The sequence below is a fragment of the Benincasa hispida genome, chromosome 6 (assembly GCF_009727055.1).
Source record: "Benincasa hispida cultivar B227 chromosome 6, ASM972705v1, whole genome shotgun sequence".
Classification (NCBI taxonomy): domain Eukaryota; kingdom Viridiplantae; phylum Streptophyta; class Magnoliopsida; order Cucurbitales; family Cucurbitaceae; genus Benincasa; species Benincasa hispida.
In genome coordinates, this window is record NC_052354.1 from 30,894,257 (window position 1) to 30,909,150 (window position 14,894).

Here is a 14,894-nt window from a genome sequence, read left to right on the forward strand (position 1 = left end):
GGCTTACAAATCGAGCATTTAGCCAATGAAATTTTTATTTATCAATCGACATATATAGAAAAGATTTTTAAAAAGTTTTACATGGACAAAGTACACCCATTGAACATTCCAATAGTAATTTGATCACTAGATGTGAAAAAGGATATCTTTCGACCTCGAGAATATAATGAAGAACTATTTAGTACCATATTTTTAGTACAATAGGTTTACTAATGTATCTTGCGCTACGTTCTTGTTGGGGAAAAAAAATTACTATTCTCTTGATAAGCAAAGGATAGAATTTCTATTCTAGCGTGGTACTAAAAATTATGTATGAAACAAGAGTATTGAACAGACGCATGGTAGTTTTCAGGCGAAATTGTCCAAAATAACCCTATTAAAGTTTCCATCTATAACAGTGTTGAAGTTGTTCCCATCGCCACCGATCTCCTTCAAAAGGCGAATTGTAGCTCATTTGATCCTTCAATGGTGGACTCCCCAATTTCCCAATGTCTCTAAGCTCTAACCTCCTTAAAGCCACTCTCTCCCTTTCCCTCTCCCCTTCCATTTCCTTCTCTTCCAAATGCCGTTTCTCTTCTTCTGTTTTCCCCCCTCGCCCTCGCTTCTCTAGGGTCTCTCGGTGCTTCTTCTCCACCAAGACCGCTATGGGTTCTGCTCCCGACGCAGCCATGGATGCCGTCCAGAGACGCCTTATGTTCGACGACGAGTGCGTTTCTTGTCAATTCCCTTCCCTTCCCCATTTCCCAGTTCCAGTTTATCATTTTCTGATTTGGGTTTCTTTTGTTTAGTCTTAATTTTGGTTTCTGTTTCTACCATGGGTGCTGATATTTTGTCTTTTTGTTGTTGTTGTTGTTTGGCTTCTGGAGAGAGTTGTTCGACTGTTTTGTATAATTGAATAGTGGAGGATTTTTAGAACATTGGTTAGTGTTGCCATATTTATATGTTATGCTGTTGAAGGATTCTGTTTTCCTGCCGTGCAGAGCTTTTTCTACTTTAAGAGTTTTTCGAATGATGAAGTGCATTGCACATGAATGGTTGTGAATTTCAAAACATCTGGCAGATCAGGAATAAGAAATTTCTAGCTATTGGATTAAATATTTGGTATTAATCAAGCTAGAGGGGTTTGATGAAATCCCTATGCAATTAAATGAAGGGTGCTTTGTGTTTGTTAGCGAATACAATCTTCCTGGATGTTTAGTTTGAATTAATGGCGCATGAGCTATATATGAAGTAGATGGCCATTTGTTAGTCACATGGCCAAAAATTCAAAGGCACCATCTAGTGAACCTTGATGGTCATATCTATGAGAAATTATTGGCGGTTTGGCTGGTAGTTTTGAACTATTGGATATACGAGAGAGAAACTATAAAAGTACTTCAAATTATTATCCAATAATCCATTGGGTATTAAGAGGCATACAGATCTTTGAATCCATATTCAGTAGTTAAATGTGGCGGCCTAATTGAATAGTTCTTTCATATCCACCAATATCTAGATACCCCACATTGACTTAGAGTCCTTTATATTCTTACTGACTATTTATCAAAAATATATATATACACACACATGCTTACTGATTAGCCTGCTCCTCTGCCTTATACAAACTGCCTAAATTACCCTTAACATGGTTTTTACGCTTCTTTCTACATAACTATTCATCTTGGACTAATAAACTTATCATTTGTATATGAACTTGTTCTTTCTGCCTGATGATTCTCATTTCAACATTGATGCCCAAGTCCAATTTGATCTGCCTCTTTTCTTGTTGTATTTCTTTTTACTATATAGACTTCTCACATTATGCTTTCATTGTTCAATGGCTTAACCATGCCAGAAACTGATGAATTCTCGTTAAAATGAAATCTTGCAGGTGCATTTTGGTGGATGAAAGTGATAATATTGTTGGTCATGATTCTAAATATAATTGTAAGTAACAAATCTTCCTCTCAAAACTGTTTTTGTACATTAATCGCGACTTTAAATTTAATCAATGTCCTATTTACTTTATACTACTTTTGAAATCCCCCCACCACACACACACACACACAAAAAATTAAAAGTAAATAAAGGGGATCATCTTTTGAACCATCATATATTTGATCGAACTTTATCTTTGCTGGAATTTCAATGAAGTGCTACGTCACTGATGTTGTTTGTATTTGAAACATAGAATTATGTTACTTTCTTTTTCAAATTGACTTGGATTCAAATGAACTGTACCTCTTGTATCTCCACTTCACTTCTCCTCTCTTCGCTTAATTAAGCTATGTATTTGTCTATTCCAACTTAAAATATTAATGAGACAATGAGGATCATCTGCTTCTCTTTGTGTATCTTCTTGTTGTTCACCCTTGTATTCTGATCATTTTTTCGGTCTTCAAATTTGCAGGTCACCTGATGGATAATATTGAGTCAAACAAAGCGCTCCATAGGGCTTTCAGTGTCTTCTTATTTAACAATAAATTTGAGTTGCTTCTTCAGGTATGTAGTTACAATGATTTGGGTCTTAATCTGAGTACTTTGAGCATGGGGATGCATCTTCGGTTCGGTTTTGCTTAGACAATAACCAACCATTAATCTCATACTAAGGACCATCTTCATCTTAGTTCTTCCCCTAAGAAGGAAAAAGTAAAATCAAATCGAATATGTATGAAACCATAAAAAAAGGGGCAGCGATGGACTTCTTTTGCTTCTAGTTGACATGTGTGGCTTATTGAAGCAAACAGCAAATGAAACTTGTCTCTCTTTATGATGACGATCTAGTTAGGGTGTTTGGCATTTACAAAAGGCAAAGTGATGGCGTAAATTTTAAACCATAGCCTCTCTTGAAAGAAATTCCAAACAGCCTTGATAAGAATCCAAAATGATGTTGTGGTAACATATGATCCAGAAAAGTTTGGGTAGAGCCGGATCTAAATGTTGGCTAGGTAAGCGTCCTGTAGTAAGAGGAGTAGTTATGAACCCTGATTCTTTGATTCCAGTTAGTAAGAGGGATCTTGAACTAAGAAATAGATTCTAGAAGCTAAACTAAAAAAGGGTATCTTGAGCAATTTCAATAATCGGGTAAACCAACCCCTTGGACTGCTACGAAAAACCCCATCGGATTTCAAAGTAGTGGGCGAAAAAAGGAAAGAGAGGGATGGGGTTTCTCTCGCTTTTGGAAAAGGATTGAATAGAGGAACTCCCGAACATTTGGCCTACCACATCGTTTTAAACGAAGTTTTACCATAACCTCTAATTTCTTGGAACTGGTATGTAATTGATTCATTTATGGAATCATGTATAGTCATTGGGTTATTCACATTTCTTTAGAAAGAAGATCTTTTGTTTGTCTCATGGTAGCCTGCTCCAGTTCCCTTACGAAACTTTCGTTATTGGGTTAGCCATACACTTCACATGTTTCTAGCGATTCACATGGCACAATAAAATATGGGTTTAAATAAATTGAAGTATTGCTAAGACTTTTTAAAAAACTACCTATGTCATAAGAGTATAATGAAATTTCTATTATACTTTTTCTTGTCGGCTGCCGTTACTCTTTAGTTTTCTATTGAGGTCTATCCTGTGGAGGTACTCAAATTGGATCAGTGATCGATTTCTAGGTTTCGTCGTAAACCTAATTGGTTACTTCCAATTACGTAAATCAATAGTTCAAACCGCACTCAAAGGTAGGGCATTTCCCATTTTTATAGGAACTTCTGTACCAGAAACAATGGTATCTCCAATTGTAGCCCCTCTGGGATGTAAAATATATCTTTTCTCACCATCCTCATAGTGTATCAATATCCTATTTCTTGTATTTCTTATGTTGAAGTCATGTAGATATATATGTATATGAGCATCCATGAACCAAACGAGTATAAAATTGTAAAGGTCAGAGGGATAATAAATCCCTAGATCTAATAGCTTTACACTAGCATGCATATAATATATACTGTAACAACCTGCCTTTTTTTTTTTTTTGGCTATTAGCAACGTTCTGCTACGAAGGTAACATTTCCTCTTGTTTGGACGAACACCTGCTGCAGCCATCCATTGTACAGAGAATCAGAGCTGATTGAGGAGGATGCACTTGGTATGCTTGTGATAAAGGTATCATTTCAAAGTCATTTAAGCTCTATCACAAACACTTTTCTTGATGAACTCTAGGAGTAAGGAATGCTGCACAGAGAAAACTTTTGGATGAACTTGGTATTGTTGCTGAAGATGTACCGGTTGATCAATTCATTTCCATTGGACGCATTCTCTATAAGGCCCCATCAGATGGAAGATGGGGAGAGCATGAGCGTAAATATTCCAACTCTGTCGTTTTAAATTCACCTGTTCTACTCTGAATTTACTCTCCTTGTTGCCGTAGATTAGGATACCATAAAATTGTTTTTCTTTTCTTTTTTGTGAAAAGGATACGCTACCATAATATTGTTACTTATTGTTTCTTAGAAATGTAACTGAAATTGCTGAAATAGGATGTGTAACATGCTAAGAAACACGAACACTTTCATTTGGCTAGTGTGTCTTTGTCCGGCATGTGTCAAACACTTGTGCACTTGTAAGGTTTCACCTGCAAACAGAAAAATTAACACACAAAAAGAGAGGAATAACACTGTTCTATTGAACTTGTGTGGGAAAATATAGTTCCCCAAGTGTTTACAAGCCAAAATATGATAATAACCAGCTACAATATCACAGCAGAAAAGACAAAGGAAAACAAACAAGAACTCAGATATTTGAGAGATATCCGTACTCTCCTCCTTCAGCTTCTAAACCTGTTACCCAAGACCCCTTCCTTCTTCAAACACACTACTCAAAATAGGGCCCCGCCTGATGTTCAACCAACCACAATCACACAACTCCCGTTTTGGACCCCCAACCCTCGGCCCATTAACGGCCCACATTGTGGGAAAAACCCTTCTTTCCCCTTCTCTTATAAGTCTGAGTAATTGGTGGCCTTACTACACTCCGACATAAAAGGTCAAGGGTTCAGTCCATGATGGCCACCTACCTAGGAATTAATTTCCTATGAATTTCCTTGGCACCTAATGTTGTAGGGTCAGGCGGGTTATCCTGTGAGATCAGTCGAGGTGTGCGTAAGCTGACCCCGACACTCACAAATATAAAAATTAAAATTAAATTAAATAAAAAATTAAAAAAAAAAAAAAAAAAAAAAACCCAACACTCCAACACTTGTTGGATTTGTACAAAGTTAATATAAGTCTAACATTTGTTAGACATATCGAACACTTGACTTTGAATAAATTTTGAGTGAAATGCATCAAACTCATTTTTTTTTAAATATATAAATGCATTTCACTTTATTGACTTTGAATTTTCATCTAAAAAAGATATACATTTAAAATTAGATGTATATTTTAATAAACATGTCACCGTATCCGTGCTATGTATTAAATATAGAGCTTCTTTAGGTAACATGTCCGCTTGATTCTAGAAGTCTCTTGTTGAAGTTTTGTAGTTTGATCCCTACCCTGATTAGACTGTTGAATTGAGTTTATATCTCTAAGAATATGTATAAAAGATCAATGTGTTCAAAAAAACATGTATAAACAACTAAATATACTCAATCTAGTTTAAGCTTAAGTGTAGTTTAGTGAAGAATATGGTATTGAAAAACGGGGGTCCAAACTCCTACAAAATATCATTTGCTTCCAAATAATATTGATAGTTCACCCTTTGGATTTTCTGTTAATTTCTTAGCCCCAGATGTTAGGATGGTCAAGAACATGTTTATACAATTAAACATACAAGCTTAACCTTTTTGTTTTCTTGATAATTCAACTGTAGTCGTATATCTACTTGCTTGCAGTTGATTACCTCCTGTTCATAGTTCAGAACGTCCATGTGAATCCAAACCCCGACGAAGTGGCAGATATCAAATATGTGAACCAGGAACAATTGAAAGAATTGGTGAGGAAAGCAGATGCTGGAGAGGATGGACTGAAGCTTTCACCATGGTTCAAACTAGTTGTGAACAACTTCTTATTCAAGTGGTGGGACCATCTTGAGAAGGGAACTCTCAATGAAATTATTGACATGAAAACCATTCACAAGCTTACCTGAAACCAGGTTGCCAACTTATAGTTTCTGAATCTATATTCATATTTTGGTGGTCATTTTGTGTGATTATGATTTAGAAACAGAGATTAGTGTAATAATTGGGATATCAACACAGGTAGACTATTTATGTAACATTTTCTTTTACCAAAAATGTTTGAATTATTAGAAATTAATTTGATCAACATTTGTCAATGAAGAACATCAGGTGGCACAAGATTTGTTTATATGAACTTTACTTTTGCGAGCTACTTTCTTGAGTTTGGAAAATAAATTTTTTTGTTTGCTTTTCACAAAGGAAGAATGTTGGATGTTGGGAGAAACATTTTGATAGTTACTGTGTATGGTTAGTTTTAATTTATTGATATTCTGATGATAATAAATATTCTTTGATACCAACTAGTTTAAGTGTGTTTTAAGTGTCGTGCATACTCAAGTTATAAATTACGAACACAATAATCCATATTGGGGCTAAAATAGATAATTATTGAATAAAATATAAAAAAAAAAAATTGTTATAGGCTTTATTTTGTTTTTTGTTTTTAAAGTGGTAACAAATAGCTAAAAAAAATAGTCAAAATGTGAAATGATCCAATCCTTTTGATATTTTGAATCATGGCTACATCTTTCAAGGGAGGGGAGAATAATTTTAGGAAAAATTAGGGCATATTTGGTAAAGAATTTGAAAATATAAATTTGAAAACAAGGGACTAATTGAAAATAGTGTTGTATATCATTGTTTTAGATAATTTTGCACTAAAAATTTTAAAATTGAAATTTCGGATATTGAAAACATAAAAATATTGTTTTTAGAATTTATACTATTTGGATCACAGAATCCAAAAATAATTTTCAGAAATAGAATTTGAATAATTCAGTGAAACTAAAGACAACAAAATTTGAATTGCAAACCAAACAGACCTTTATCTTTTTTGTCATTGAATTTTTACTATTAGACGTGTTTGGTCCCTAAATTTTTAAAATAGACCATTTTAGTCAGGTTTAAAAGTTCCGTCAACACTAACATAAACATTTCGTTAAATACAAACGGAAGTGTGACTTGATTGAAAAATTGCCCATGTGGCTGCTGATTGGGACTAAAAAATTGTCCAAGTGGACTATTGTTTCTAATCAAATTTCAAATATAAGAAAAATGGAACCCTAAAATTCATCGAACCCATGTCTTTTCCTTTCTCAAAGGAGAACTTCATCGTCTTTCTCTAGCAAGAATTTAGATTTTATGAGTCCTTTTGCGTGCGTTACACTTGTGAGGATACAATTCCGATCAGCTTCATCACCGACGACGAATTTCGACTGTGAATTTTCACCTCTGCTGGCGAATCTTTATACATATATTTACAAAAGAATGTCATTGAAACATAAGCATGGTTAAATGTGAAATGATAGAACAGCCAACTAAAATTCTCTATTTGACAACATAATGTATACACATATATCAATCTATACATATAATCGAAAGAGAGCACCAAAAATATAATGTGTATGCTTTTAAAATTCTACCATATGTTATTATATTAACAGACACTTAACAATCAATGAGATTGATAGCCCATTCATATACGAGGAGTATAAAAAGTTTACGTACTTTGCCATATACATCCATCTGCCTTATTCAAATTATAATTTATTTAATTTTTCCCACTTTTATGTATGTATTTATGTAAAAAAATTCTACTATAGGTTATGTGGTATTCATAACCTTATGTCGGATTGATATATATATATATATATATATTTTTTTTTGATATTGTTAGTTTGTTTAATACAATTATTATTTTTTTTAAAAAAAATTTCACATATAGAAAAAATGTCAAACTATTTACAAAAATAGCATAAACATTGATACACGCTGGTAGATTTCTATCAACCTCTATCAAGTCTCTGTCAAAGAAGATTAGAATTTTATTATTTTGTGTAAATAGTTTTCCTTGTTTTTCTATTTTTGAAAACCTTTTTCTAATGGTAATAAATTTATTTTTAAAATGTATATATATATATATTATAATATATTATATATATAAATTTAAAGAATAGAATATAGTTTAAAATATATAAGTATATTATTTTTGTTATATAAGAATGTTGGTTTTTTGGATTAGTTTCTTTGAAATAATGTACTTGTTTTTTGGATTAGTTTCTTAGAAATAATGTACTTGAAAATAAAAAAAAATAATTATTTTATTTATGTATAGTTTATATAAAAAGATTAATTTGAAGAAAACATTAACGTTTTGATTAAAAAAACAATAAAAGAAATATTTAACGGCTGTTCGATTTAAGGTTATGTCTGGTAATGGGATACCTGGAAATAGGATGTCTGGAAATCAAGGATAAGTGTGTTTGGTTGTACATGAGAAAGGCTATCATAATTTTATGAACAAGAATTTTGTTTGTGTTTAAATTAAGAAATCAAGCATGAAAAAAATTGTATAATGTTAATAGACTAATTAACTAAATAATGAATGACCTTCAATCTATTGATAAAAATTAATTACTTAAAAATCAATAATAATTTTAATTATAAAGATTTAAAAATTGAGTAATTTATAATTAAAATTAACTAACTAATATATTTGAAGAGCAATATTAATTATAATCTAATACTTAATCCTTTTTATAATTAATTAAGTTCAACATTAGTAATTCTGATTTTAATTAAATGATATAAGAAAATATATTTTAATAAAAAAGTGAAAAAATTAGATAAAAGTTTGATATATTAATAAAGATACTAAAAAAGTTCTATAAATATGGGTTAAGAGCGATGAAAAAAAAGCCGTGCGCCATACAGTTTTGCGAACGGAGCTCATTTGGGGCCTCAAATGGCTATCAGGTTGTCCCGGGCCCAATTTTTGTGCGCGAACTTTCCGACGGGTGAAAATACGAAAATGAACCCAGGGGTTAAGAATGATGAAAAAAAGTCGTGCACGATTTTTCGAACGGAGTTCATTTAATGTCCCAAATGGCTATCGGGCCCGACGGGGCTGCCCAGAGGCCCAATTTTTGTGCACGAACTTATGTTAATAACGAATAAAGTAATATAAATTAATCACAATGAATGATTAGCTGATTAAAAATAATCAATAATGATTATATATTAAAATTAATATCAATAAATAATTACTTGATTATTAAATAAACAACAAAGTAATCAATTATTATTATTTAAAAATAAATTTTTTTATTAACTAAATTTAACTAATCTTTGTTCATCAATTAAATATATTTAAGATATTGTTAGCTAATTAATCAATCATTTATGTAAAAAAAAAATAATTGCATTCATTTAATAAAATTTTATTGTAAAAATAATTTAAGTAAATATTTTGATAGATTATTATTGATTTATTAAAATAAATATTTATAATAATCTTGTTAAATTAATACTAATTAATTAATTAAATTCTAAGTGAAATTATATATAAAATGGAAAACAAATGGAAAGGGAAAACAGAAAACCAACCGTTTTGGAGGGGAATAGAAATCCTCGTCCGTGGGAAATGAGGATGCTTCGGAGTAACTTATTCCCAGATAAATGGTTGAAAACTATGAAACAAACATGAGATTTGGATGTCTATATCAATTCCCATGTAGAAATCTCTCCAACAAAACGACCCTAATGGAAAAGAACAAACCTTCTTCGGATAGTATTGATGGCTAGAATGATATTTCTACCGAGATGGAGAAGGTGAGCTTGTCTATTGAGGAAGAATGGATGGTTCTGGATAATCTCAGCAAATGCAGTACAAAATATGTTCTTTAATGTGTGGAGATTAGACAACAGTGTTGAAGTCAAAAATCTTGGAAGAAATCTTTTCTGCAAATTCTGTAGACGGGGTAGTGGCCCACGACTTTTTGATAGACACCTAGGACCGTTTGGGACACTAACTAAAAGTTGGTGGTGTGGATTATTATAGCCCACTCTATGTCTGGAGCACCAAATATAATAGTAGTGTGTACAACTATTTAGCTTATAATTAAGTATCGTAAATACTATTTCAAAATCCTCTTTACGACAGTACTTACTGTTTGTTACAGTATATATTATTTTACACTCATCCTCTCTTTTCTTCTTTGCTATACTTTTACTCTTTCCTATCTAAACAAAAATAGTTTATACTCCAAAAAAAATTATTATATCCCAAAAAAATATAGTTTGCATCCCAAATACTAACTATTATAACCCATTGACTATTAATAATTTACCGACTACAGTTACTACTGACCATAATAACCAACTTAGCGCCCCAAACAACCCTTACTGAGAATAGAAGACCCTCTCGTTGATTTGAAACCATCAGAATTGCGCACGAGGAAGGCAGTCATCTGGATAAGACTGATTGATGTGTTTTGTGGTTTTAAAACAGAGAAATAGCAAGAAGAATAGGTAATATGATTGAAGATTTTGTGGATGTTGAATGTAACCAAGTGTATAGATGGGGAGACTAGATGGGTGGCCATCAAATATGAAAGACTACTAGAATTGTGTTACTCACGTGGGTGCATTGGTCATGTGGCCAAGGATTGTTCTTCTCCTTTAAGAAAGTCCAGGGGGATGGTACTGGTGGCTTTCAGTTTGGACCTTGACTGAGATTTCTTGGGTCATCAAGATTGTCAAGGAAGCCTCAACATTCATCTAATGAACCTACAGTAAATAATTCACCAAAACAATCTACTCTTCCTAATTGGGTGTTTCCTCTGACAAAGAAGATAGGAAAAATGAGAAATATGCCCAAGAGAAGGAAGGAAAGGTTGAAGTATTATAGCTAATTCCATCTCTAATTCAGTTGGAAAAGGCACTATGAAGAGTGTGGAGGTTCAGTCTCAAGACCAAACCATTAAAGCTAAAGCAACCAACTCGTCATTTCCGGAAGAAGGAAATTCTTTTACGAGATAATCCTCTCTCGAAAAGAGAGACTATGATGAATTCCTTGAAAGATCTCTTATAAAAGAGAACTCATGAGCGGAAGCACGATTGATCCAAATCCATTGTGACATAATTAAAGACATTCACAAACATACAGACTAGTTATGCATTTTCTGACAAATTACAACATGCTTTGAAAATTAAATACAAAAAGGAACGAGAGACATACCTTTGAAGAACTCTTCTTCTACTGAACTCTCGCTCTCATGAAGACTGGAACAACAACCTCTCGCTCTCACTGAGAACGCCTACCTGATCTTGCTCTTGTTGTTGCTTAGAACATGAACAATCTTCTCCACGAACAAACACCCTCTTAGACACCACCACTCGAAATCCTTGGTATTCTCAGAGTGAGAATCTAGGAGGTGTGGACTCTGTTGGATTTGGTAGAGGATTAGAGGAAGGCAACGATCAAAACCAAAAGACCAAGCAAGTGAGAGAGTGAATTGTCTATCGTATAGACTTTGTGTGCTTGATCGTTTAGTAAAACTCAGCAGGTACACGATCGTCTAGAAAAATAGGCTTGATCGTTTAGAGAAACTCGCTAGACACACGATCATTTAGTAAAACTTTATACGATCGTTTAGTCAAAGGTGCTAGTATACGATCGTTTAGGCTCTCGCTTGGAAGGCTATCGTATAGTCTCTAGTTAGCTAAACGATTAGTTGTGCACTTAATGAAGTGATTCCTTAAAAAATAAAAACATTTTTCATTTTATCCTTCAGTTATTCAAAACTAAAAATAACTTCCCACATGTACGGTTAAAGGAGAAACCACCCACAATTATCATATAATTGTTTTAATTATAAATAAATATAATAACTAACTTATCATATTATATTTATAATCTAATAGTTAAATATACACATCATATGTAATATCTTAAACCATAGATTTCTTTTCTCCTTTATTCAATATAAGTCATATTTATATCAAATTACCTCCAAATCAATGTATCTCATACATTATGTCAACTATATCACATACAATGAACCAATTTAAATTATATCCACTATATTTATATCAATTCCCTCTTGTCCAATTTGAAACACTTCAAACCAACCCAAAAAAATTGATTTTCAACTTAATCCATTAACTACCAAGGGACTTAATAAACCTGTAACTTGAAGCTCCAACGGTATGTGAAAAGTTGACTAAACCTTTAATCACGAGATCCCCAACACTCTGTTAACTGTCGGTCGTACTCCATTAAACCACCGACAGTTGCACTCTTCTCACTACAATATATTTTGTTGTTCCCATCGGATAGAACCAATCAACAAAAGTAACCTCAACAGATCGCGTCGTAAGTACAGCGGGTCATTTGCCATTTTGTCCTTGAGTTTACATCTCTCCTAATAACCAATTGATTTCTCTTAATGAACAATACATCATAGTGCTTACTATGAGTACCACCTCTCGGGCAATAAGAAGGTGTATGGCACCATATTGTTCAAGCTCGAAATTTCAGCTTTTAAGGAGTAATCTATCTACTTACCCCTACTTCGGGGAAGGAGTGGAAATCTTATCTTGTGAGCTGAGTTCCCAGCTCCCCAAACAGATGAATCCTCAAGTGGTAGGTTTGAGTCAGCAATCTGGCCATTCGCACCCATGCAAATCAAAGGACTGTCGTCATAGGCAGGAGTTCCCAACTCACTTTGGATTAGTCATGTTACCTATGGTCATCCTTGTGGAATGAAGTCTGTCATGAACGGTGTATATATACGAAAATCAAACACCGAGGATTCCCATGAGCAGTAGAAAGGTCATTCTAAATTATAATCAGTATATGAACTTTACAATTACAATAAAAAAAAAAAAAAACAGAAACATACGGTTATGCATTAATTACAGAACTTACAGCATGTAAACATAAGATCAAGGATAAAAGCTACACACTTTTGTATACTCATCACAAAGCTTCTTGATCATGAATGCTCAATCACAGCAATACAGCAACTACGAACATTCTACCAACATGACTGCTACACTGCACGAACACCATGAACTCAAACTAAGCGATCGCCTAGGTCACGAACAGCCCGAACAATACGAACGGCCTCCACAGAACTTCGATAGTGTCGAGTTGAGTATGACACCACCAAGAAGGCTACCTTGGTATTCTCGGTGTGATAATCCAAGTTGTCACTTAGTAAATCCAATTTACTTAACAACTTTCGTGAGAGTTTTTCTGAGATTGGAAATCTCATATCTTTTCTTTTTCTTTTCTTACTAAAATTAGGAAAACATTTTTCCTTTTATCTCACGGTTACCATGAAACCACCAATAACCTCCCACTCAATTGGTTATTAGAGAAAAAGAGGTAATTATCTAATAATTAATATTATTATAAATATAAATGATAACCAATTTATCATACTATATATATAACCTATAATTTTAATATTTCATCTAATGGAACATACAAACCATAGCTCTTTTTCTTTTCCATGGTACTTAATATAAATCTCATTTACATTAATCCTCCATTAGATGTATCTCATACATCATACCGCTCATATCATATATAATCAAATTACCTCTTGTCCATTTGAACATTTCAAACCAACACCAATAACTGATCCTCAACTGAATTCATTGAGCTACCAAGGGGACCTTATGGATCTGTAGCTTGAAGCTCCAATGGTATGTGAATAATTGACTAAACTCTTTAGTCATGGGATCCACCATCCGTTAACTGCTAGGAACTCACTAAAGACCAACAGCTGAACTCTCCTTACCACAGATATATTATGTGTCCATCTTAACCAATCAACAGTGCGACAACCCTTCACAAATCGCTCGTAAGTACAGCTCAGCTAATAACCGTCATGCCCCTATAGTTACATCTAACTCCTTAAGTACCACTGATCTCTCTAATGAATATAAGTCATAGTTCTATTATGGCTAAGTTCTCTCTTCCAAAGAGAAGCTGTGGCCACCATATTCAAGCCCCAGAATCAGCCCTTAAGGAAGTAATCTCTATACTTATCCCTGCTTCAGGAAAGGAGTGAATTTCATCTTGTGTATTAAGTTCCGACTCCCAAATCAGACAAGTCCCCAAAAAGGTAGGCATGTTGAGTTGGAAATCTGGCCACTCTCACCCATACTAATCAAAGGACCGCCCTTAAAGGCAGGAGTTCCCAAAACACTCAGGATTGAGGTCGTGTCACTTATGGTCGTTTAGGTGAGATGTAAGTCTCTAGTATCAACGGTATTATATACAGAGTCTAGTCATCTCGTAGTCCGATCTTATACAAACTCTTTGTATAGGAAACCATCGCTCGCATTTCTCCACATGAATGGTCAGGATCTACCATCTATAATAGTTTACAATACTTGTAAACCTCGACAAAATAGGTCGTATCTGTATTTTCATCAGGATCAGATATCTCACCTTAATCCTTATACTACAGACCTATTTAGGTTATCACTTAAGGCATGATCCACTTGTATATCACATATACATGCTTAAGTTTACATAAGATAACCATGGAGCTTTGTTTATTGGATATGAGTAAATGCCAAAATGAAATAATCGTTATTTTATTCATAAAACAATGTGTATAATTACAAACAACGAGACTCTAGGAGAATTAGGACACCAATCCCAACAATATAACGAGACTAAATACTTTGTGGTCCAATCTTATACAAACTTCTTTGTATAGGACACCCCCGCTCGCATATCCACATGAATGATCAGGATCAGACCATCTGTAGCACATCACAACACTTGTAACTATCTACAAAGTGGATCGTATCCGTAGTGTCACCAGGATAAGGTTTCCCTCCTATATCCATATACTACAGAATATTTAGGTTATCACTTAAGGCATGATCCACTTTATGTCTCCACATACATGCTTAAGTTACA

General features: G+C 33.6%; 1 protein-coding gene across 1 annotated transcript; it reads left to right on the plus strand.

Moving 5' to 3' along the window:
• Window positions 1-405: 405 nt before the first annotated feature.
• Window positions 406-6,320, plus strand: LOC120080181 (isopentenyl-diphosphate Delta-isomerase I-like). The gene is made up of 6 exons (XM_039034754.1): window positions 406-706; window positions 1,871-1,926; window positions 2,390-2,481; window positions 3,973-4,075; window positions 4,150-4,287; window positions 5,822-6,320. The coding sequence occupies exons 1-6, from the start codon at window positions 489-491 to the stop codon at window positions 6,073-6,075; spliced, it is 861 nt and encodes a 286-aa protein (XP_038890682.1). The 5' UTR covers window positions 406-488; the 3' UTR covers window positions 6,076-6,320.
• The last annotated feature ends 8,574 nt before the right edge of the window (window positions 6,321-14,894 follow it).